Here is a 23,169-nt window from a genome sequence, read left to right on the forward strand (position 1 = left end):
TTCGGGGCTAGGGCAGATACAAAGAAGAAGGTTCTCCCGACCGAGGGATCATGAGCTTGAGGGAGGGGCCTAGCTAACTTGGCTTGCAAGCTACTCCATCTTGTGGTGCACATCTAGGCATAGTTGTTGTCATGGTCTTGTGTCCACATCGTGGAAAGGTGTGGTGTGGTGCTACCGTGCCGGCCGTGGCGGCATTGTAGGCACGGTGGTGGTTCACCAGCTGTCCTGCGCGACATGGTTTTCGCCATGGCCTTCGTCATCATCGTTGTGGAGTTGGTGGCCATGATCCTAGGCTCCTGGGTCGTGGCTCCCGCTGGTTTGGATGGCCTCCAAGTCAAGGCCTCCGTCATGGATCCCATCCCATGGTGGGTAGGATCATACATGTGTCTTGTTAGTCTGTATTTGGACGATGGGTTGCCATACTGACAATCACCGCCATGCGGTGTTATCTTGTTTGTGTTGCGTGGCATAGGGATGGCATCTGACTAGACTGAGGTGACCACTATCCCATTGATCCTTGCAGGGTTAGTGTGGTGTGCTTGTTCCTGTCAGAGTAGGCGTGCTTGGTCAGGCTTGACCCCTCCCTGTTCCTCCCAGGGGTCAGAGTAGCAGAGAGGTCATGAGTCTCTTGCGTGTCGTATGGCTAAGTCTGATGAAGGGGTCGTGGCCGACCCTAGCCTTAGCGCTTGGCTTGGTTTTCTTGGATTAGCTGGGCTTTGGTCATTCAGGCCCTTGGTGGTTGATGTATCATGGGCCGCTCGGCCTGGTAACTAATCGTTGTGTTGAGACACCCGGGGATCATAAGCCCGACACTATGCATATGTGTAAGCTTTCAAATCCAAACTCTTAGCACATATGTAGGGAGAGCTAATGCTACCAATCTAGGTTTATGAAACTTGTCCATATCCTTTACACATGGTAAAATGCTTGGGCAAGCAATATGAATCCAAAAGGATTTCATTGAAATCTTTATGAAAAGGTTGTCATCAATTACTAAAAAGGGGGAGATTGAAAGCTTTAGTTTGGTTTTAGATGATTGATGAAACCTATGTGTACTAACCTTGGAATCTAAGTGATGTGTGAGATAGGTTGGTACACCCAAGGTATGGAGCATGATGGCACTCAAGTGTTGGTGATGATCACATGAAATGATGAGATGACCACATGTGATGATGATCAAGTGCACCAACTTAGAAAAGAAGAAAGAGAAAAACAAAACCCTATAGAGATCAAGGCAAAGGTATAAATAGGGATTTTGTTTTAGTGATCAAGACACTATAGAGAGTGATTATATTTAGGGTAGATAGCTGTAATATAAAGCAATGTTTTCCTAAACGGTAAACGGTAGACAGTCGGCGAGGTCTCGTGTAGCGTTTAGACCATGTATACGGCATGTACACGGTTTTACACGGATTACTCGTTTTTACTTTATTTGTAAAAATAACTATAATAACCTGTGTATATATTCCTATAACATAGATAATATCATAATATAGAATTACACAACAACGGTTAGTCCAATAATATAGAATTAAGAACCTAAGTGCTAGACCTAATAGCCTAAGTGCCTAATAAAATACTCCATCCATCCCAAAATAAGTACACATCTCGCTTATCGAGGAGTCAAACTCTTTTAAGTTTGACTAAGTATGTAGAAAGTAATATTAATATTTGTATATTCAAATAATTTTATTATGAAAGTATATTTCATAACTAATCTAATGATACTTATTACACATCATAAACATTTGTAATATTTTGAAAATAATTCATTTTCAAAATATTACCCAGTGTTCACCTACACGGCCGTGTAGACCGATTACACGGCCGTTTTTTACCGTTTACACGGCGATCCCGTGTAACCTACCGTTTATGGCCTAAACTGCACGTTCGGCTACCGAGTAGTGATTACACGCCGAGTAATCGGTCTACACGGCCATGTAGGCGAACACTGATATAAAGAGGGAAAATCTTTGGCTAAGCGGTTATCGAGTGCCACTAGATGACATGATTCTTGTATATACAATAGAGACCTAGTGTGCTAACTATTAACCCTTGTAAAATACTTTGAAAAATGCTAACACACGTGCACAATGATGACACACAATGTGTTTAGCACTTGGAAGCAAGGGTGAAGAGATAGAAGTTGATTTTGAGGTGAAAAGGTCAATAGGACCCTGGTGGAGGGCAACATGACCATTGTGAGATGGTCCTGTTGGTCTGTGTTGAACATTGATGGTTCTAGGATGGGAATTCTATATTGATCCTTTGTGCTTTGGAACAAATATTCATGTGGGATGTGTATCCCTCTGCATAAGCTTTCCAAAATGTCCAAGATCATCGAAATCAGAGTTCAAAACTAAGAGTTATCATCATTTTAGTGCTCAGGACTGGGTCTAGATCTAGGGTCCGAACCATGTTGTCTAGGTCCGGTTGTTGGGTCTGGACCATGTTTTTTGGGTCTGGTTGAGTGTTTTTACATGCGTTGGGAGGGATAGGACCCTGAGATGGTCTGGTTGTTGGGTTCAGACCGGGTCTAGAGGGAAAAACCCTCTCTAGAACCTCTCTAGATTGAACAAGACCGAGGGTTCGTTGGTCCTATTGATCGGTCTGGTTCTACGTAGTGTGACACATTCTTTAGTGACCATTGAGATCTAACGAGCGCATTTGAACGTGGGGACACGTGGCGATAGCCGGGGGTCCAGACCGTCACTGTAGATGGTATGGAACCATGGTCTGGATCCTCGGTCCGGACCTCTCTGAGGGCATAACGGCTATAACTTTTTGGGAGCTCTATAAATAGAGCATGGGTGTATTTGGCTCACTCTCTTGGTCATTCTTACATGTGATTACATCCTTTGAGTTGATCCAAACTTCTTCTAGTTATCTCCATCATTGAGTCATCATTATAATGAGATTGGGAGTGATTTCTAGTGCATTTGCTTGAGTGATTGCATCTAGTGGCACTTGAAGATCGTTGTGGCTATGGATTTCTTATTACTCTTGGCGTTTGTCGACGCCTAGATGGCTTGGAGCAGTGAAGGAGCATTGGCATAAGTTGGTGATTGTTCGTGACCATCTTCCGATGATTGTGAGGGGTCTTGTACCTTCCCTAGTGGAGCGCCAAAAGGTAACTCTAGTGAATTGTTCGTGTCATTGAGTTACCTCACTTGTGGGTAGCTTCTTGCGGCGCTCAAGTATTGGGCTAGGTTTGTGAAACACCTATTAGCCGTCGAACCACCAAGTATTGGTCGACACAACGGGGACTAGCATGCCGGCAAGCACATGAACCTCGAGAGAAAAACTATGTGTCACTTGTCTCTTGGATTTCTCTCAGTGATTGCTTTGGCATTCATTGATTGGTTTATCATCTCTTACCATGGCGGTATAATCACTCTACTCACTCTCTCGCATTTACATTGTTTATTTTCTTGCCTAGTCAAGCTCTTTAGTATAATTAGTCTTGAGAGCCTGTTAGTTTAGTTAGTGAGGCTCTTTAGTTAGTCTTTGAGAGCTCACTAGCTTAGAGAGTAGTGACATAGCCCTTGTGTAAATCTAGAGATCACAACACTAGAATTGTTGGTACAGGTGGCTTGCAACCCTTGTAAAGCTAGAGCAAAATTGTATTTCGCCATTTAGGTTTCTAACCCTTTGCTCTAGTGAATTTGTTGAGAATTTTTATAGGCTATTCACCCCCTTTAGCCATTTAGGACCTTTCAACTGCGACCTCCAGGCTTCGCGGCGGCCCTGTATCCGCCCCGATCTACACGGCACCTACCTCGATCTACACGACGCCAGCTCCAATCTGTAGTGCGCACGGCATGTGCTCCGTCGCCGCTGACGAGTGCGTCCTTGTAGAGTTCCTCGAGGCCTCCATCTACGCGCCCGACCTCTCCCTGCCCCCGCGAAAGCACTTCAATTGCCCACCGGCACCGGCACCGGAATCAGACGGGATCTCTTCGCATGCCCTCGTTTTAAGTGTTTCTGGATGTTTTTCAGACATGTTGCAAGCCTATGTTTTAAGTGTTTCAGTTGTTTTATATGTCTGTTTTAATTGTTTCATGCAGATGTTGTAAAAGAAGATTGGTATGTTGCATATATTGTAAAGGTTGACACGTACTCTGTATGTTGCAAGTGTCTATCCCAATGTTTTATCTGTTTTTTTACACGTATGTTGCAAGTGTTTCATACGCATGTCTCAAGTTTTATCTGTCATCATTTTGTATGTTACAAGTGTTGCATCTAGGTGTTTTAAAAGTAGATTCGGATGTTGTACATGTTGCAATGGCGTTTCAACTATATGTCCCAAATGTTTATCTGTTTTAGAGGTATATTACGAAGGTTTCATCTAGATGTTTGCAAAAGTAGATCTGATTTTAAATGTTATAGTTGGACCCATCTGCCATAACCACATGCCTACAGCTGTTGGGCCCACGTGCATACGTGTGGGAGCGAAGAGGCGCGAGCGATAGACGTGGGAAACAAGAACGGGCGCAGATCGAGACACGGCCCCGTGTGGACGTGCGCATGCCAGGGAAACAGAGCGATGTAGGTCCCACGTGAAGCGGGCGTAGGCATGCATGCGGACGCGCGAGCGCCCGAAAGCGGCCACGTATCGGACGTGATTTTTTTTATTTTTAACCTTTTTTAAAAATAAATTCTAAATCTAACATAGTTGTTTTTTTATTTTCAAATCTAATCCGTTTGGCCGCGCTTAAGTTCGTGGCGCGGCCAAAACACGCTGTCGCACCACATGCATCGGTGCGACACAATCTGTCACGTCGGACAACGATTTCCACGTGGAAATCCTCGCCACACCACTCTCGCTGGCGTGATAGCACTGTAGCGTCACGCAAACTAGCACGACAAGGTGTAATCTTAAAAAAATTGTATCTTTCCCATACGATCTTAGATGAAGATGATTTTTATATGAAAATTGTAGCTCTCAAGGAGATCTACAACTTTTCAGTTTTGAGTTTTTTAATTTGAGGTCATTAATATGCTCAAAAAAAATTAAATAATATTTCAGCAGCATATTAATCGCGTACAAGTGCTTGTCGCCTTGGAAAAATTGTATGTCTCTTGTATGGTGTCAAATGAAGATACTTTATATATAAAAGTTGTAGCACTCGATGAGATCTATAATTTTCTAATTTTAAGTTTTTTAATTTGAGGTCATTGAGATGCTCAAAAAATTAAATAAAATTTTAGCAGTATATCAATCGCGTACAAGTGCTTATCGCCTTGAAAAAAAATCATATCTCTCATATATGGTGTCAAATGAAGATACTATCTATATGAAAATTGTAACTCTTGATGAGATTTACAACTTTCTTGTTTTGAGTTTTTTTAATTTAATGTCATTAAGATGATCAAAAAATTAAACAAAAATTTCAGCAGCGTACAAGTACTTGTCGTCTTAGAAAATTATATCTTTCTTTTGTGGTGTCAAATGGATAAACTTTCTATATGAAAGTTGTAACTCTTAATGGGATCTACAACTTTATAATAGAGATAGAGATGCGGCGTTTCCTGCGTACCCGTGGGCGCACGTGAAACGAAGATGGCAGCCAAGCACGGGCGTGTGTTCGGTCGGGCCGGGCTCTAGTATCTCTGAAATAAAAATCCAAGCCGACAACTTCCACACAAAAAATACTCAGCAGCAGGTGGAAGTAGCGTCAGATATCGATGAACCCTTTTATAAATTTGATTAACTAACTTATTCAAATTATTAATGAATTTCGTTCTTAGTGGAAGTTACGTTTAAGGTGCGGCGCTCAAATTCCCCTTCGTACATTTAGCTAGCTTTAGCACAAATACACTAGAGCATCCTCTCTTTTTTTGGCACGCCTCAAGTAGGGCATGAGCCAAACGTGTTGTGGCATGCTGCAGCTACGTTGCAGCAAGTTGCGGCAACAAACCAAACAAGCCCTAGATACGGGATAGGAACAAAAAGATTCGAAGTTTATTACACCTCGCTAATTTTATAATTAACGATGGCTACTGTTAGTAACTTTTTTCACCATCTTTGGATTAACCTTTTATGCAAAGTGAGGATAAAATTATAAGTGAGATAGTAATAGTGTGTGTTGGGGGAGCACCTTTTATGCAAATCGCACCAGCGAACCCTCGGCTGTCAAGAGGGACCTTCAACGGCTCTCAACGGAAGACCCCATACAAGTAACAACCGTGGTGAAGGTTCTCCGACTAAGGTTACCTCTATTCTATGCAGTGGTGGATGCGGGATGGAAACAAAGGGGGCTAAATAATAAAGATTTAGGGCTAAGGCTAGAGATTAATAATGATTTGAGGCTAAGTAACCGTGGTCTAATGAAGAAATCAGGCTCACTTGGGGGCTATAGCCCCGGCAGCCTCCCCTTTGGATCCGCCCCTGATTTTATGCAACTACAGGTCCATCATCAGTCGTAGAAAGAAACCCCTATCAGAGACAAGACCCTCGCAATGGTTGCTAAATGCGCGGAAGAAAGTTCAATAGAAAAACTTAATTCGACATAGTACAAAAAAAGATAACGACCTCGAATGAAACAACTTAAAACTATAAAATCGTAAATCTCATGAATAGATACAACTTTTATATAAAAAATATCTTCGTTTGCCACCGTACAAAAAAGATATGGTTTTTCAAAAGCGAAAAAAGCTTATACACTATTAATATGATGTTGAAACTTTATATTATTTTTTTAAACATCTTAATGACTTCAAATTGAAAAATTCGAAACTAGAAAGTTGTAGATCACGTCGAGTTCTACAACTTTCATATAGAAAGTATCTTCATTTGACACCATATATGAGAGATACAATTTTTCCAAGATGACAAGCACTTGTACATGATTAATATACAGTTGAAACTTTGTTTATTTTTTGTGAGCATCTTAATGATGTAAAATTAAAAAAAATTAAATTAGAAAGTTGTAGATCTCGTCGAGATCTACAATTTTCATACAGACAGTATCTTCGTTTGACACCATATATGAGAGCTACGATTTTCCCAAAGCGATAAGCACATGTACGTGATTAATATACTGCTAAAATTTTGTTTAATTTTTTTAGCATCTTAATGACCTCAAATTAAAAAACTCCAAATAATAAAGTTGTAGATCTCGTCGAGTGCTACAACTTTTATGTAGAAAGTATCTTCATTTGACACCATATAAGGGAGATACGATTTTTCCAAGATGATAAGCACTTGTACGTGACTAATATACTGCTGAAACTTTGTTTAATTTTTTTGAGCATCTTAATGACCTTAAACTAAAATATCAAAACTAGAAAGTTGTAGCTCGTCGAGGGCTATAATTTTCATATAAAAACCATCTTCATCCGAGATCATATGAAAAAGATACAATTTTTCTAAGTTATACCTTGTCGAGTCAGTTTGGTTGGCGCGGCGCTACAATGCGCCGCGTCAACGGGAGTGGCGCGGCAAGGATTTACACGTAAAAATTGTTGTTCGATGTGGTAGATCATGCCGCGTCGATGTATGTGATGTGACAACGTGTTTTAGCTACGCTACGGATTTAGGTGTGAAAGGGTTAGATTTGAAAATAAAAAAACAACGGCGTTAGATTTAGAATTTATTTTAGAAAAAGGTTAAAAAAATCTCGGACGTCCGGGGGTAGGAGTTCCGAACTGTATACGGTATCGCTATAGTGTTCCTTTTCGTAAGCTGACCGTGAGACAGCCGGTTACTCGTCGGACCAGACTCGTCATCACCCGTGGGCCCGGTGCACAGTGACGTGGCGCTCCGTTCCCGCAACAGCAAAACCTTGCGCACGGCCCGCGTGCTCCCCCCCCCCCCCCCCCCCCCCCCCCCCCACACACACACACACCCCGCACCCTTCCCAATTCCCCACCCTCGCCGCCGCCGCCGCCCCCGCAGCCAGCCAGCCACCAACTCCACCGCATCCGAAACCATAGCCACCGGCTTCGGCCGCCGCGAGAACCGGTGCCCCTATGCGCCGAACTCCAGCGGCTTCCCCTGGCCTGCTCGCGCGTGCCCCGTGCCGGGGCCTGCCATGATGGGGTGGAGCTAGGAAGGCGTGTGCTTCGCGACCGCGCCGGCGGAGGAAGGGGCGTGGGAGCGCGCGACAACTAAGGTGGGCGCCTCGCCCGCCGGATGGCCGCCGATGACGCGGCGCGGAGCAGCAGACGGATGGATCTGAACCTCTACCTCGGCCTCCCCCGCGCCCCGCGCGCCCGCCGCCCCGATCTCGGCTCCGACCTCGCGCTCGGCACCCCGATGCTGTCTTCATCGTCCCCCTCGTCCTCGGCTGCCTCCGCGGACGCGCCGCCGCTGGAGACGGATCCGCTCCACCCGCCCTACTCGCCGTCCCGCGCCGACCTGGTGCGCCCGCCGACCCCGGCGCACGAGCCCTACAGCCCGTTCGCGCCCGAGGCGCACCCGCCCTACGTGCCTCCGCCACCACTGCCGGTTCCCGGGGCTTTACCTGTGCTCGCTGATGAGCTTGAATTCGGTTTTTCCGACCACCACCTCAGTCTGGTCGAGCGTTTGGACCGGCCGTCGTCGTCGACCGCATCCTCTCCCTTCCGCCCGGATCGTGCTGAGCGCTACCGCCGCTTGATGTCCCTGGGCGGGTCTCGCTACTTCCGGCCAAGACGGTTCCGGTCCGACCTTCCACCTCTCAGCTCAGAGGCCCCTAGCCTGGAGAATGATGCTGCAGCGCAACCACCTGAACCGGAAGAGCCTGTCCATGATACCGTGGAGGAGAACAAGGTGGTTGCCGATGGTGCAGTTGTGGGTGTCTCAGAGGACGATGGAACAGAGCATGGTAAGAGTGCTGCAATGTTCGAGTGTAATATCTGTTTTGAAATGGCTGATGAACCAGTGGTTACCTCCTGCGGCCATCTCTTCTGCTGGCCTTGTTTATATCAGTGGTTGCATGTCCACTCCAGCCATAAGGAATGCCCTGTCTGCAAAGGAGAGGTTACTGAAGGGAACATCACTCCTATCTATGGTAGAGGGAATTCAGGTTCAGATACTGAGAAGAAGGTTGCAGAGGATGGCAACGCATCTGGCCCCAAGATTCCACCAAGGCCACATGGGAATCGGCTAGAGAGTTTCCGGCAGCAGTTCTACCATTTGCGGCCCATATCTAGAAGGCTTGGTGAGGCGCATGGTTTTTTGTCTACGTGGAGGCGCATTCTTGATCAGCATTTGGCGAATAGCATGAGTAGACTTGAAGGGGCTCCTGAACCTTCTGTCTCAGAAACTGCTCAGCATGCAAGCCGTTTGGAAACTGCTCAGCATGCAAGCCGTTGGGGCCGAATGACTACTAGGTTGAGAGCGAGGAGGTTGCAAAGGGAAGCGGAAAACACTACATCCGTTGTTTCATCTGCACCAGATAGTGGGCAGCCTGGAAACAATACATCCGATCTGGCAAGGCGCTCTTCAAGTCCATTTCACTCAGAAGGGATGGATTTATTGCGACACATTGCCTTCGCTGGTCTTGAAGACACAGAAAGGTTTGCGACTGCTGTCAGTGAACTAAGGCGAATTGCTAGGCCAAGTCCCTATGGGGCATCAACTTCATCAAACCCACCAAATCCTGAGCCTGTTGATGGAACTCATATTGCCACAGCACTGGCTGCAGACCAAGCTTCTAATTCGAGCACCATGGCTGTGATTCAGGAAGATGCGGCTTTTACTGAAAGTGCTGGAGAACCTAGTAATGCAGGGTCTTCAAGATCCCTGAGAAGAAGAAGAGGAAGTGATGCCTTAGGTTCTTTGGATGTGGATGGTGGAGACCTACATCAGAATAAGAGAAGGCGGCTGAACTAAGCTGAAGGCAGCTAAAATGAAGCTAGCAGGTTGCAGCAATATTCTAATTTGCTTGGTGTGGTCTTCTCAGTTTAGCCTTTTTACCTCTTTGGTAGGTAATATGTGCTCTGTGTGGTATGAAGTTGTTCATCTGCTACTAGTTTACTAGGTAGTGCTTAGTTGGTTGCCTTAATTCCATCCGACCTGTTTAATTTATGCGATCGCTCAAGACATGTATACTGAGGAAACCTGGCGGTTGTCATCAGATGAATTTTCCTTGATAGTAAATTGTATGTGCAGATCTGTATTTTCTTGATGGTAAATTGTATGTGCAAATCTGTACTCAATGAATTCGGTCTCTAGCTGAGAAATAACACATGGACACTGGAGCTTATTTGTGGATAGCTTCTGATTCTACTGAACATTGAGCTCGACAGCTCTATGTGATGTACATACAGACTTTTGCCCTGTTGCTCTTCGCAGTTGCTCTGTGGCTAACCTTACCAGGCAATGAGGTACGCTGGTTGCAGAATCACCAGTCTTTCGTTTTTCCTTCTCATGCTCACTTTCTGTCGTCTGTTTCTCTGAATTATCTTTGTTACCCTATGAGTTTACGAAATTTTCTATGCCAACTGTAGTCATATAATGGCTTATAGGTGTGTTTACACATATTCCACTCTGCTGCTTTCTAGTCTTTCATTGATGTTTATCTGTTTGGCAAGGTCATTGCTGCACATTACCCAGTATTTAGTTAAGACTTATGACTCTTTATTATGTTGGAGAAGATCTGTCACTTGGTATTGTTATATTGGCCTGGAGTTGAACATTCTCTTTTATTGCATAGTCCGAGAAATATCTATCTACTAGTAGTGCAAGAGAAAGAGGTGTATAGCACTGAGGCTGGTTTGTGGTTTGATTAGGGAGTTTGGATTCAAATTTTTAGGAGTTATGCCAGATTTGGAATAAAGCTCGAGAACTCCTAGGGCGATCCCCAAGCAAAATTGCCCTTTGAATGTCTTTGGTTGCATATGCCCTTTCTGTGCTCATTTTTCCTTTTAGACCTTGATACATTTTCATTTTTTCCATGGTTGCATGGTTTGGCGGTCATGCAAGTCTTATTTGCATCTAGCTTTTCCTAAACAAATACGTCTTACTATCCTAAATGTTGGTTGTTTTAGTCTTTTAGATTTTGCACAAGGATTAGGAAAGTAGTTCAAATGACCTTAATGTCTTTCATTTATACCGCACTGGTAAAGATAAAAGGATGGAAGAAAAAGAGTAAAATATGGATAGAAGTTCTAAGTTGAGAAGGCAAAACGAATATAGTTGCATTCAGAGCATTGTTTAGTCGAGTCATATTTAAGGAATTCATTGAAAATGCTCTAACCCAAGTATTAGGCAGCTATCGCTGATTTGGATCCTTTTGGACTTGAAAATCCATTATAGGTTTAAGACCAGAATATGTAATTTGAATGTTTGTGGACCCGGACCAGTGCCGGAACCATGATTTTGCAGCTGGGTATTTCACATCCAAAAAACTTTAAATGCAAATATGCAATAAATTAGATTGGATATTTGCCTTTAAATTAGAAGAATCAAGATTATTTCAATTTTTATAAATTAGAAGAAAATGAAATCTGTATCTGGAAACCAGTTGGACTTTGGACCAGAGAATGGATCTGGGAGAGGGAGACGCCAAGCCGAGGGGAGCGGAGCTGGGAGGGGGACTGAGCCGCCGAGTAAGAGGGATGCTGTCGTGCTTGCTGCTGCTGACTGCAGTGACCGCCAACACTTCAACGCAATCCACTCTACCGTTGGATACTGGTTACCAACTGTAAGAGTGAGGGGGCGAGTTGAGCAGACAGCCAAGCTGGGAGGGGCTTGAGGAGCCGAGGAGGGGTGCTGGTTGCGCCATGACTGATGGCCGCCGCCACCGCTTCCGACTTCCTAGTCAATGCACCGCAACTTGCCCGTTGAGGTGCTGTGCCATGGGCGGAGGGTGCTGAATCGCCGATTCACCGAACGGGAGAGAATGGGAGAGCAGAGATGAGATGAGGTTTCTAATGACTTCATGGGCTGGTAGTAGGTCTATTGTGCTTATAGACCAATGCAATTTACAATATATTGTACAATTACAAATATATGCCTTTGTACATATATTTGTTTCAAGTGACTTTGTGGGCTAGTAGTAGGTCTATCGTGCTGATGAACTAATTTACAACATACTATACAATTATACATATATACCTTTGTACATATATTTGTTTTTGTTGCAAAAACATGGGTATTCCAATGCATGACAAGTTCAGGGTATGCTGATGGAATTCACCATTTTTACCTGACTCTGTTCCATTGTGTCCATTTCTATAATTGGATTCGTATTTTATAATTAATATATAATAGTGCAGTCATTTTTTTTTCTGCTGTTGGTTCGATGCCTGATGATCTGCTTGAACTACTGAACACTGCGTCTCAGCCACGTGATCTTCCGGTTGCATTGTTGTAGGAGTAAAGGAGATGATCACAGCATCCTCGGGCGCTTTCTCCATCCGGCACAGCTGACATGACAAGGTCACACGTCACATGGCTCACAGCCACCCCCCACATGTCCAGTGTTCACCCAGGCAGATCGTCCTCGGTCTGTCACCGGCTCACCGGTTTCTGCTGCTGCGCTGCCGTGCTTTTGCCGCCGCTTGGGTCCTCCTGCTGGCGCCCACTGCGGATCACGGTGTACGCGTCCGGCGGCCGCAGTGCAGGCAGCGCCACCGAACCTGCAGTCTTGCGGTGCCAATTGGTGGCAGTGGCGCACGCGATCGCTATGCTCATCTGCTGACTGCTGGCAGTGGATAGAGTAGCATTGGGGCTGGATCTCTGTGAAGCGGTCGTCCCTGCTGTGCCGCTGTGGTGTGTCGTTTTCGCCTCTCGTTCGCTGGTGACAGGGACACTTTGGTTACAACAACAACAACAACAAAGCCTTTAAATCCCAAACAAGTTAGGGTAGGCTAGAGTTGAAACCCAACAGAAGCAATCAAGGTTCAGGCACGTGAATAGCTGTCTTTCAAGCACTCCTATCTAAGGCTAAGTCTTTGGGTATATTCCATCATTTCAAGTCTCCTTTTATTGCCTCTACCCAAGTCAACTTCGGTCTTCCTCTGCCTCTCTTCACGTTACTATCCTGACTTAAGATTCCACTACGCACTGGTGCATCTGGAGGTCTCCGTTGCACATGTCCAAACCATCTCAACCGGTGTTGGACAAGCTTTTCTTCAATTGGCGCTACCCCTAATCTCTCACGAATATCATCGTTCCGAACTCGATCCCTTCTTGTATGACCGCAAATCCAACGCAACATACACATTTCCGCGACACTTAGCTGTTGAATATGTCGTCTTTTCGTAGGCCAACATTCTGCACCATACAACATAGCAGGTCTAATCGCCGTCCTATAAAACTTGCCTTTTAGCTTCTGTGGTACCCTTTTGTCACATAGGACACCAGACGCTTGCCGCCACTTCATCCATCCTGCTTTGATTCTATGGCTAACATCTTCATCAATATCCCCGTCCCTCTGTAGCATTGATCCTAAATATCGAAAGGTATTCTTCCTAGGCACTACTTGACCTTCCAAACTAACATCTTCCTCCTCCCGAGTAGTAGTGCCGAAGTCACATCTCATATACTCAGTTTTAGTTCTACTAAGTCTAAAACCTTTGGACTCCAAAGTCTCCCGCCATAACTCCAGTTTCTGATTCACTCCTGTCCGGCTTTCATCAACTAGCACTACATCGTCCGCGAAAAGCTTACACTAAGAGATGTCCCCTTGTATGTCCCTTGTGACCTCATCCATCACTAAAGCAAACAAATAAGGGCTCAAAGCTGACCCTTGATGTAGTCCTATCCTTATCGGAAAGTCATCCGTGTCTCCATCACTTGTTCGAACTCTAATCACAACATTGCTGTACATGTCCTTAATGAGCCCGACGTACTTCGTTGGGACTTTATGTTTGTCCAAAGCCCACCACATAACATTCCTTGGTATTTTATCATAAGCCTTCTCCAAGTCAATAAAAACCATGTGTAGATCCTTCTTCTTCTCCCTATACCGCTCCATAACTTGTCTTATTAAGAAAATGGCTCCATGGTTGACCTTCCGGGCATGAAACCAAATTAGTTCATAGAGACCCGCGTTATTGCTCTCAAGCGATGCTCGATAACTCTCTCCCATAGCTTCATAGTATGGCTCATCAACTTAATTCCCCGGTAATTTGTACAACTTTGAATATCCCCTTTATTCTTGTAGATCGGTACCAATATACTTCTCCTCCACTCATCAGGCATCTTGTTCGATCGAAAAATATGGTTGAACAGCTTGGTTAACCATACTATAGCTATGTCCCCGAGGCATCTCCACACCTCGATTGGGATACCATCCGGTCCCATCGCCTTACCTCCTTTCATCCTTTTCAACGCCTCTCTGACTTCAGATTCTTGGATTCTCCGCACAAAGCGCCTATTGGTATCATCAAAAGAGTCATCCAACTGAAAGGTTGTGTCCATATTCTCACCATTGAACAATTTGTCAAAATACTCTTGCTATCGATGTCGGATCTCATCATCCTTTACCAAGAGATGCTCCCTTTCATCCTTAATGCACTTAACTTGGTTGAAGTCCCGTGTCTTTCTCTCACGATCCCTAGCCATCCTATAAATGTCATTCTCTCCTTCCTTCATACTCAAATGTTGGTAAAGATCCTCGTACGCTCTACCCTTTGCCACACTCATAGCTCGCTTTGCAGTCTTCTTTGCCACCTTATACTTCTCTATGTTGTCCACACTCCTGTCATGGTACAAGCGTCTATAGCATTCTTTCTTCTCCTTAATAGCCCTTTGGACTTTCTCGTTCCACCACCAAGTATCTTTAGCCTCGCGTCCCCTTCCTTTGGTTACTCCACACACCTCTGAGGCTATCTTTCGAATGTTGGTTGTCATTTTGTCCCACATATTGTTTATGTCGTCTTCTTCCTTCCAAGAGCCCTCTTTGATAACCCTTTCCCTAAATACCTCTGACGTCTCCCCTTTCAGTTTCCACCATTTTGTTCTCTCAATCTTAGCTTGTTTATCCCTACGGGCACGCACCTGAAAACAAAAATCTGCCACCAAAAGCTTATGTTGAGAAACAACACACTCCCCTGGTATCACCTTGCAATCCAAGCATGCTTGTTTGTCCTTTTTTCTTGCGAGGACAAAGTCAATCTGGCTACAGTGTTGTCCGCTACTGAAGATCACTAGATGAGATTCTCTCTTTCTAAAGAAAGTGTTGGCTATCATCAGGTCAAAAGCTACCGCGAAGTCCAGAACTTCCTCCCCCTCCTGATTCCTACTACCATACCCAAAACCTCCATGAACTGCCTCGAAACCTGCGCTTGTAGTACCTACATGCCCATTAAGATCTCCTCCTATAAAAAGCTCATCACTACTAGGTATAGCTCTAACCAGGCCATCTAAGTCTTCCCAGAACTGTCTCTTAGCACTCTCGTCGAGGCCTACTTGGGGGGCATATGCACTAATTACGTTCAAGACCATATCACCAACGACAAGCTTGACTAAGATAATCCTATCTCCTTGCCTGGCCCTTACAGGGACACTTTGGTTGATCCGTTGAATTTACTGAAAGAGATGGGAATGATCACTGTGCCCGGGACATTGAATGAGATGTTCTTTTGCGAGTGTAGTGCCAAATCTACCTCGACCAGAGGCCGAGACGGCCGAGCCAAGCCACACACCGCGACCTTACGCCTTCCTGATTCATCCTCCGCCACTCGGCACCAGGCTCATCAGTCGCCTATGCGATCAACGGAAGCGGACCGCGGACGTCATGTACTCGATTGATCGGTCCACGCGGTTGTGTTGAAGCTGGTGCGCAAGGAGTGCGCCCAAAGGCCGAGATCATACAGTTGCTCCATTTGAATTTAGAATTGGCACCCGGACCACATCAGTTGTCAAAAAGCCGAGATCATGGTGCATTTCAACCATTTGGCGCGCAATTCTGCGAATGCCTGGGCAACACACGCGAATAAGCGAGCGAATGACACAATTGAAGAGTACAAAGTATACAAAATTCTTGGCCAAAATATTATTCTATCCACCATTGTGTGGCCACAGGATCAGTATTCGAGTTGTGAGAGGACAAATACCTCATGATGTAAAAAATAGGAATTAAAATCATCTCCCGCAGACACAAAAAAAGAGCAGCTCCAGGCTCGGCTCCTCGTGCCAATGAACAAGCCTCACAAGAAAAGGGTGCATGTAAACAACTTCTTCAGCATGAAAAGAACGGGAAGAATTGCAAGTCTACAGAGGAAAGAGAAGCTACTTCGGCTGCCATGGCAAGTTTCTACATGGGCGAGGAGAAGCTGAACTGGATTCCAGTCTTCGAACTGTCATGCTCAGCTTGCTTTAGGATGTGACAATAGTTCACCTGGATAATAAAGATGGAAAAGATGAAGTTAGTCTTGAAACAGTCGAGTGGATATCCAAAGTATCAAAATCGAAAGCGAAAAAGGGAAAGGAAATGTACCTCCACTCGGAAAAGTTTAGTAGGCAAAATAATGCCAGCACCAGCAGAGCTCCTGAATGTGCGCCGAAATTCAGGAACTGAGAAGTTCTTATACTCACCCTCCGACAATTTTGCAAGGTTTCCAGCAGTAAGGAATGCATGGCCATGAATTCCAGCATCTCTGAATATCTTGAGAGGTAGATCAAAAGAAAGGTCAGCAAAGGCAGACACGGCCAGATCACCTCCCAAGTAATCCTTTCCAGGGTCAGCCGAGCCACTCTCCGATTTATCAAGGACATGCCTCCGTGCCTCTGTTGGGCCAACTCCCCTTAATCTGAAACCCAGCAGAGATGACAGTCCACCCAAGCTGCAAACTGGAGAAGAATTACCTCCAAGATAAAACCTCTCTGGCACTGGTGAAGTCGAATTCATGAATCCTCCTCCAAGTGGTAAAATGACACCCGCTCCTACACCAACATTGAGAGCAGCATTATAAAATCCCAAAGGCACAGCACCACGCACATCAAACTCCTGAAAGCAAAGCCAACGATAATATATTTGTAAGAAGGTGATGGTCAGAACTGAGAAGATCAGATGATAAAATTATACACCGATGCAATTATTACATAGTTTCACCCATGAACTGCAAGGGCCAGGCGAAAAAAGGTCAGGCGGAAAGGGCAAGAGAATAACCTGCCGAAAATATCTCAATCCTTTGCTATTCCATAGACCACCAACTTGAGAAGTTGACTGAAACGCATATCCTTTTGTTGGCCTAAGATGTGAATCCCTCTTATCAATCTTGTATATGTACTTCAATGCAGAAAGAAGATTATGCCCTAACTGCCTCCTTATGGCCTTTGATGAGACATGCGATGGATCAGTTAAGCTACGCCATGTAAGGCTATATGACAAGTCATGGTTCCTTGTTGACAGCAAACCAAATGAAAGGCCAAGTAGGCGTTCCTTGTATGATGAAAACTTCAGCCAATCTTGTGATGACAAAGATGCCCGGGCCATCAATGGTGTTGGTATTGATTTAAACCATGGTAGGTAGACTCCAACACCAACCTCTGTTGTTTGGTCCCAACCAAAGGACCCTGATGCATCCCAGATGTCACCATAGCCAAACAAATTCTTCAACTTAAGTGACCCTTCCAGCGACCAAGATCTTGCCTACAAGAGTAGCGAGCACAGTCACGCATCAATTGTGCAAACGTCTCAGTTAGGTAGCAGAATTTATCGGAATGACTATACAGTTATGCATTTTCTATGTTTTTCTTATTTTAGTCTGCATTTCCCACTCTTATGATGCTGACAACACAAGCCCAGTAAGGATTTTCAGCAGTAAAACTGCAGAAGATATTAGAAAAGAAAATAAATTTAATTCTACTGAAGTTTTTGTATTAGGTACAGGATAAAAGTTAACAGCCTGAAAAAATATTAAACTACTTCACAAAACAAAATAATTAACCATACTGCAAAATATGAGGATGCAGTGAGATTGATTATCGCTGACAAGAAAACATTCATCCCAATCAACTTCTGGGAAAAGGTGTATAGCCAAGTTTCAGTGCGAATTGCATCACATGACATGAAAATAAAGTCAAATACAGCTGACTACAAGGAGATCATGATCTATGTAAGGCTAATAACAAGGAATAATATGGTTTCCAATCATGTACAGTCCAATATGGAAGACAGGGAAAGGAATTTCAGAAGAACAAAATTCCTTGGTTATCCGAAGAGCAAAACCAACAGTCTCAATACCAGCTCCTAGACAATTTTTTGTAAATACATGTTCTTCTTACTTCCTTTTCCTTTTCCTTTCTGTACATATTTTTTAATATATAGAATATATATATGCAGTAGGTCCAAATGTTGTCCTGTGTGCGCTAAAATAAAAGGTGTATAAAGCAAGGGCAAACAAACATAGCACACGATCAATATTCATCAGCAAAAATTATATGCCGAGTTCCTACAAGTAAATTCACAGCTTGACTTAGCAGGAAAATTGCCCTCTCAGCCAGACAAAATATCCTCTGTGTCAGACTGCCAATGTATAACATAAAAGAGCACATGCGGCAAATATTAATGCATGCCAGCATATTTATCAGAAACGAAAATGGAGCAACAGGTCTCCACTATGAAGCTCAAGATCGGTCAAACCATAATAACACTAGTTTTTCTTATATGTGTGTGTGCAAGTTCAACCATACTAAAACAGTATATGCATGTTTTTCTGTGTGTATTTTTCTGCTCATTATTTAATTTAGACTCATGCAGTTTATTATCACTAAACAGATAGCAATGGCTAAGAAAATAAAAACAAAAACAAAGGTGCACTAATTACTTAGACAAAATACCTCTATGCCAGTGTATACCATGAAAGAACATATGCTGCAAATACTAATGCATGCCAGCATATTTATCAGCAACGTAAATGAAGTAACGGGCCTCCACTATCGAGCTCAAAAATGGTCAAACCGTAATAATACTAGTTTTCCTTAATATTGTGTGTGCAAGTTCAACCATATTACTTATCTAAAAAAAAATTCAACCATCCTACAATATATGCATGTTTTTTTGTGTGTGTATTTTCTGCTCATTATTTAATTCAAACTCATGCAGTTTATTGTTATTTAACAAAAGCAATAGCTAATAAAATAAAAACAAAACAACGATGCACTAACCATTGATAATTATATATAGGTCATGAACTCATGATAAATGTACATCAAACGATAACATCATATAACCTAGATGATCCAATATCCAACTGGTTCCAGCATGCTACTGTCATCAACAGGTTGAGATTATACAACTAGATACAGAGTGAAAATTAAGAGCCCCCATTTCATTACTAATTGACTTAGTAAGAGGATAGCCTTTTGAAGTCATGAGGCTTTGATCCTCTCTAATGCAATGTTACCAACTAGTAGGAACTCATGAGAAAAACATACAAATGATCATAAGGAACACTTGGAAAGTCTGAACCGAAATTCATCACTGTACTAAGGAGTAAGGATGTGCTATTTTGGGAATCCGTGCTTCTCAGCTTGCTAGTTACTACTACAAAAAACAGGGTCTCAAAAACTTCCATAAGAATGAACAGCTATATGAATCTAATACCTCACATCATTGATAACCATTACCCCATGCCTCAGCCACACCCAATTTTACCATCCAATGCAATACCTATACACTGAGCCAAGAGGAGATAGCTCACTTCGGGCTTCGAATAGACGCCGGCGGTGCCAGTGAGGGGGTTGGCCGCCTCGACGACCTCGATGACGACGTTGGTTGTGCCGGGCAGCTCGGGCGGCCCCGCGTCGAGCGTGATCTTGACGGCGTCGAAGACGTCAAGACTGTGCAGCCGCGCGGTGGCGACACTGGCGGCGCGGAGCAGATCCTGCACGGTGGGGGCGGCGCGGAGCAGGTCGGCGACCTCCGCCTCGATGAGCCCGTCCCGCGTCTTGGTGTTGCCCTTGATGATCACGTCGTGGACGCGGATGCCCACGGGGTTGGATGAAAGCCGCCGTAACACGGACTGCACCCGCTCCCGCTCCGCCGACTCGGCCGCCGGCCCGTCCAGCTCCTCCTCCTCGTATTCCTCCTCCCCATCCTCGTCGTACTCCTCCTCGGAGAACTCAGCGTCGGATTCAGCGGTGAGCACGTGCCGCTCGGCGTCCTTAGGGTTTTGGCCGGCGGCAGAATCGGCGGCGGCGGCCATGGTTGGGGTTTGGGGGAAGCGGAGGGAGAGCGGCTTCTCTTTTCTTCGTGTTTAGCAAGCCGTGCTACCCGGTTCCCGTGCGGCCGTGCCGCATAACTAAACACGAAGAAAAGAGAAGCCGCTCTCCCTCCGCTGAAGGATAGGCCTTGGGCTTTAGCAGGCTGCAAATGCACTGAACGCATCAAACCACTTGTGTATCGGTGGGCTGTGTGCATCAAACCACTTGTGTATCGGTGGGCTGTGTGCACACAAGATCACGGCCCACTTAGAAATAGGAAAATGAGAAGAATATGGCTAGTCTCACTCGCTATGGGCATGTTTGATCAAAAAGCATGTCTTGCCTTACCCAGCGAGGCTTTGTATGAGAGTTGTGCATTTAATTAATGGACTTGTCTTGAAATATTTGATCCAATAACCACCTGTGCATTTAATTAATAGTTCATAGTATGATTAGACCCACGTGACAACTCACATGATCTTGAAATGTGTATATAAGACTAGCTTTTGATCTAGAGATAGCTTTTCTCTCTATGAAATAAAATGCTTAGAGCTAGCTCATAAGCCATCGTTAGAGCTGCCCTTAGAGCTAGCTCATAAGCTACTATTGGAGCTGCCCTTAGCCTAGTAAAAGCGTGGCTTGCTCTTATTCGCATAGCAAGGCAAATCTACCCCCTAAACAAAACTAGCCCCACATTTCTATGTCAACTTCCTAGTGAGCAAAATATACTACATGTACTTGGTTAAAATGCACTCCATGTACAACAACTTGTGTAGTGGTGTAAATAAGTTTACTGACATTGTAAAGTGCTCACTCGGGTCATCAAAATTATTTTGTGGGTGCAAAAGTTGAAGTCGACATGCATGTCATGGATTGTGCTGCCACAGCATCTTCCAACTCGGCATTACATAATTAGTAAAGTTGTGCTGAAGCATTTTTGCAAAAACAGATCCCAAGAATGGTAGACCATTTTGACATTTATTAGGCCATGTTTTAGATTCTGTTTTGGTTGTAGAAGCTAACACGTAGATTATAGATTGCTAAAAGTTGAATAGTAGAAGATAGAGTTGTTCGAGCCCCTAACTGTGGGGGTGATCAGACTGCACATTGCACAAGCTGGTAGAAACCGGGGGTGAGACAGCTTGTTGAAAGTCATCTAGCCTCTTTGGTGGGTTTTGGTGGTTGAATGACAAAACAATTAAAAGGCTAGTGAGTATTATGAGCTTTGGATAGGTTTCATTGCAAATGTCGTAATCAAACTCACACCATATCTCAAATAAAGAATTTTTTGATAAAGTAAAATGAGACAAAGGGAAATCATATGGTTTGGTCTTAAAGATGACTTGCTTGCTTGAATGAAAACTAATCGATACTTGATTAGTATTGACAAGATGGAAGAATGAATAAGTGAAAAAATGACAAGCAAAATCAAATGACAAAAGAGACAAGATACAATGGATATGATATGGTCTGAATATAGGTTTTCTTGTATAGGACAAAGAGTTGGAAATCGCTTAGATGGATATTTCAATCGAGATTGTTATATGTCGAATGTGTGATCAAAAGAAATGGCGAATCAAAGAGAATTACAATGATGGTTTCTTTGGTCACATGAATAGTATTCATAACCACCAAAAAAGGAGAAAGTTTATAAAGTTCATAGTGTTTCAAGGAAACACAATATGGAAGCTTGATTGATATAAAAAACATTCAAAAGCAAGGATCATGTTACTAAGGTATGGAATTCAATGAATGTTTAATGTTGATACGAGATAAGGATTGACCTACCGATGGGTAGATAAGGTGAAGGTAGCAAGGAAAAAGCTTCGAGAGACTAAGAGGGTAGAGACAGGTCTACTTCGAGTTTATTGGGTGCGGCGTACCCACGCAAGAACGAAAATACAGTGATTATAGATAAATTTTCACCATATTCACACCCTCACAATAAAAATCTATGCACTCACAAGGCAAACGCACCCTCCTTGAATTTGCTCTAGCTCCGCCCCTAAAGGGCAAGCGGGCTTGGCGACTGAGGGGCCATGGCTAAGGTGAAGAAGTGTTCACACCTAAAATTAGCCAACTTGGGTGAAATCAGGAAAACCGGCCTAGGCCAGTTTTATGACTTCCTCAAAATGTAAATTGTCACCAATGTATTCCTCTCATCTAGACAATAAAAATCATATATAGTAAGCCAAATTTTGAGTCTAGATGAGAAATTACACTTTTGGGAAGTCCATCCAGCTTTCCCTTGTGAAAACTGGCCGAGACTATTTTCTCTGTTTTTAGCCCATCAATAGTAACTAAACCATCCTAGGCCAGTTTCTGGTACCGTGTAGAGTGGCCTAGGATGTTTTTTCTATCAAGACCGAGTTGTATTCGTTTTGTGTGGATTTGCACGGGATCTCGGCCCTCCATGGATAAGGCCACACCCTCTATAGATAAGAGGTTCATGGTCAATTAAGGTATCCAACTGATCAAAAAATAAACTAATTTACCATTTTAACCTTTTCAAACCCTAGTTCTTTCAACCCCCGTATTTGTTGTTCTGCAAGCTTCTCAACGGAATTTGTGGGTGTTCTAGGTGGCCCAATTTTTTTACAATTTTGCCCTTTTTTGAAGAAAATTTACGTTTGGCCCCATGGGAGACGTAAACTCATCTTTGGACCCTGAGGGTCGGCGCCAGGACTCATGGCTCTGAGGTAACACGTCTCGGCGCCATAGATCTTGGCTCCGAGGTGCCTAGCCATGCACAGCAGGACATCCTAGGTGGCATTGACGTGTCCGGTACCTCGGCGCCAGAATACATGGCTCCGAGGTCGGAGCCATAGATCTTGGCGCCGAGCTCGGAGCCAAGATCTGTGGCTCCGAGCTTGGAGCCACACACTCTGGCGCCGAGATACAAAACCCCATGTGGCCGTCGCAGCTCTCTCTCGTGCTCTATCTCTCCCCCCTCTTACGCTCTCGGTCTCTCCCTCTCACCACCGCCGCCAGCTAGCCCCGCTGTCTCCCGTGCCGCCTCTGCCGGCTGCCGCCCACTCCACCGCAGCAGGCCACCACCCGCCATCCCCCGCACATCGGTCGCC

At 44.4% G+C, this 23,169-nt stretch overlaps 2 protein-coding genes across 3 annotated transcripts; one reads left to right on the top strand and one right to left on the bottom strand.

Moving 5' to 3' along the window:
* The first annotated feature begins 7,839 nt into the window (after positions 1–7,839).
* On the top strand, positions 7,840–10,115 carry LOC136516412 (uncharacterized). Its single transcript, XM_066509801.1, has one exon. The coding sequence runs from the start codon at positions 8,138–8,140 to the stop codon at positions 9,818–9,820; it is 1,683 nt and encodes a 560-aa protein (XP_066365898.1). The 5' UTR covers positions 7,840–8,137; the 3' UTR covers positions 9,821–10,115.
* A 5,360-nt stretch (positions 10,116–15,475) lies between these two features.
* LOC136517439 (uncharacterized) lies at positions 15,476–20,138 on the bottom strand. Of its 2 annotated transcripts, XR_010774267.1 has the most exons (5): positions 19,585–20,138; positions 17,049–17,531; positions 16,377–16,886; positions 15,994–16,277; positions 15,476–15,855 (listed from the first exon to the last, which is right to left on the bottom strand). XR_010774267.1 is itself a non-coding variant. In XM_066510996.1 (4 exons), the coding sequence occupies exons 1-4, from the start codon at positions 20,086–20,088 to the stop codon at positions 16,194–16,196; spliced, it is 1,581 nt and encodes a 526-aa protein (XP_066367093.1). In that variant the 5' UTR covers positions 20,089–20,138; the 3' UTR covers positions 15,909–16,193. The 2 variants fall into 2 exon arrangements, 1 of the variants encoding a protein (XP_066367093.1); XM_066510996.1 differs by lacking the exon at positions 15,476–15,855 and having other exon boundaries at positions 15,909–16,277.
* Between the last annotated feature and the right edge of the window lie 3,031 nt (positions 20,139–23,169).

The sequence above is a fragment of the Miscanthus floridulus genome, chromosome 17 (genome assembly GCF_019320115.1).
Source record: "Miscanthus floridulus cultivar M001 chromosome 17, ASM1932011v1, whole genome shotgun sequence".
NCBI classification, from domain to species: domain Eukaryota; kingdom Viridiplantae; phylum Streptophyta; class Magnoliopsida; order Poales; family Poaceae; genus Miscanthus; species Miscanthus floridulus.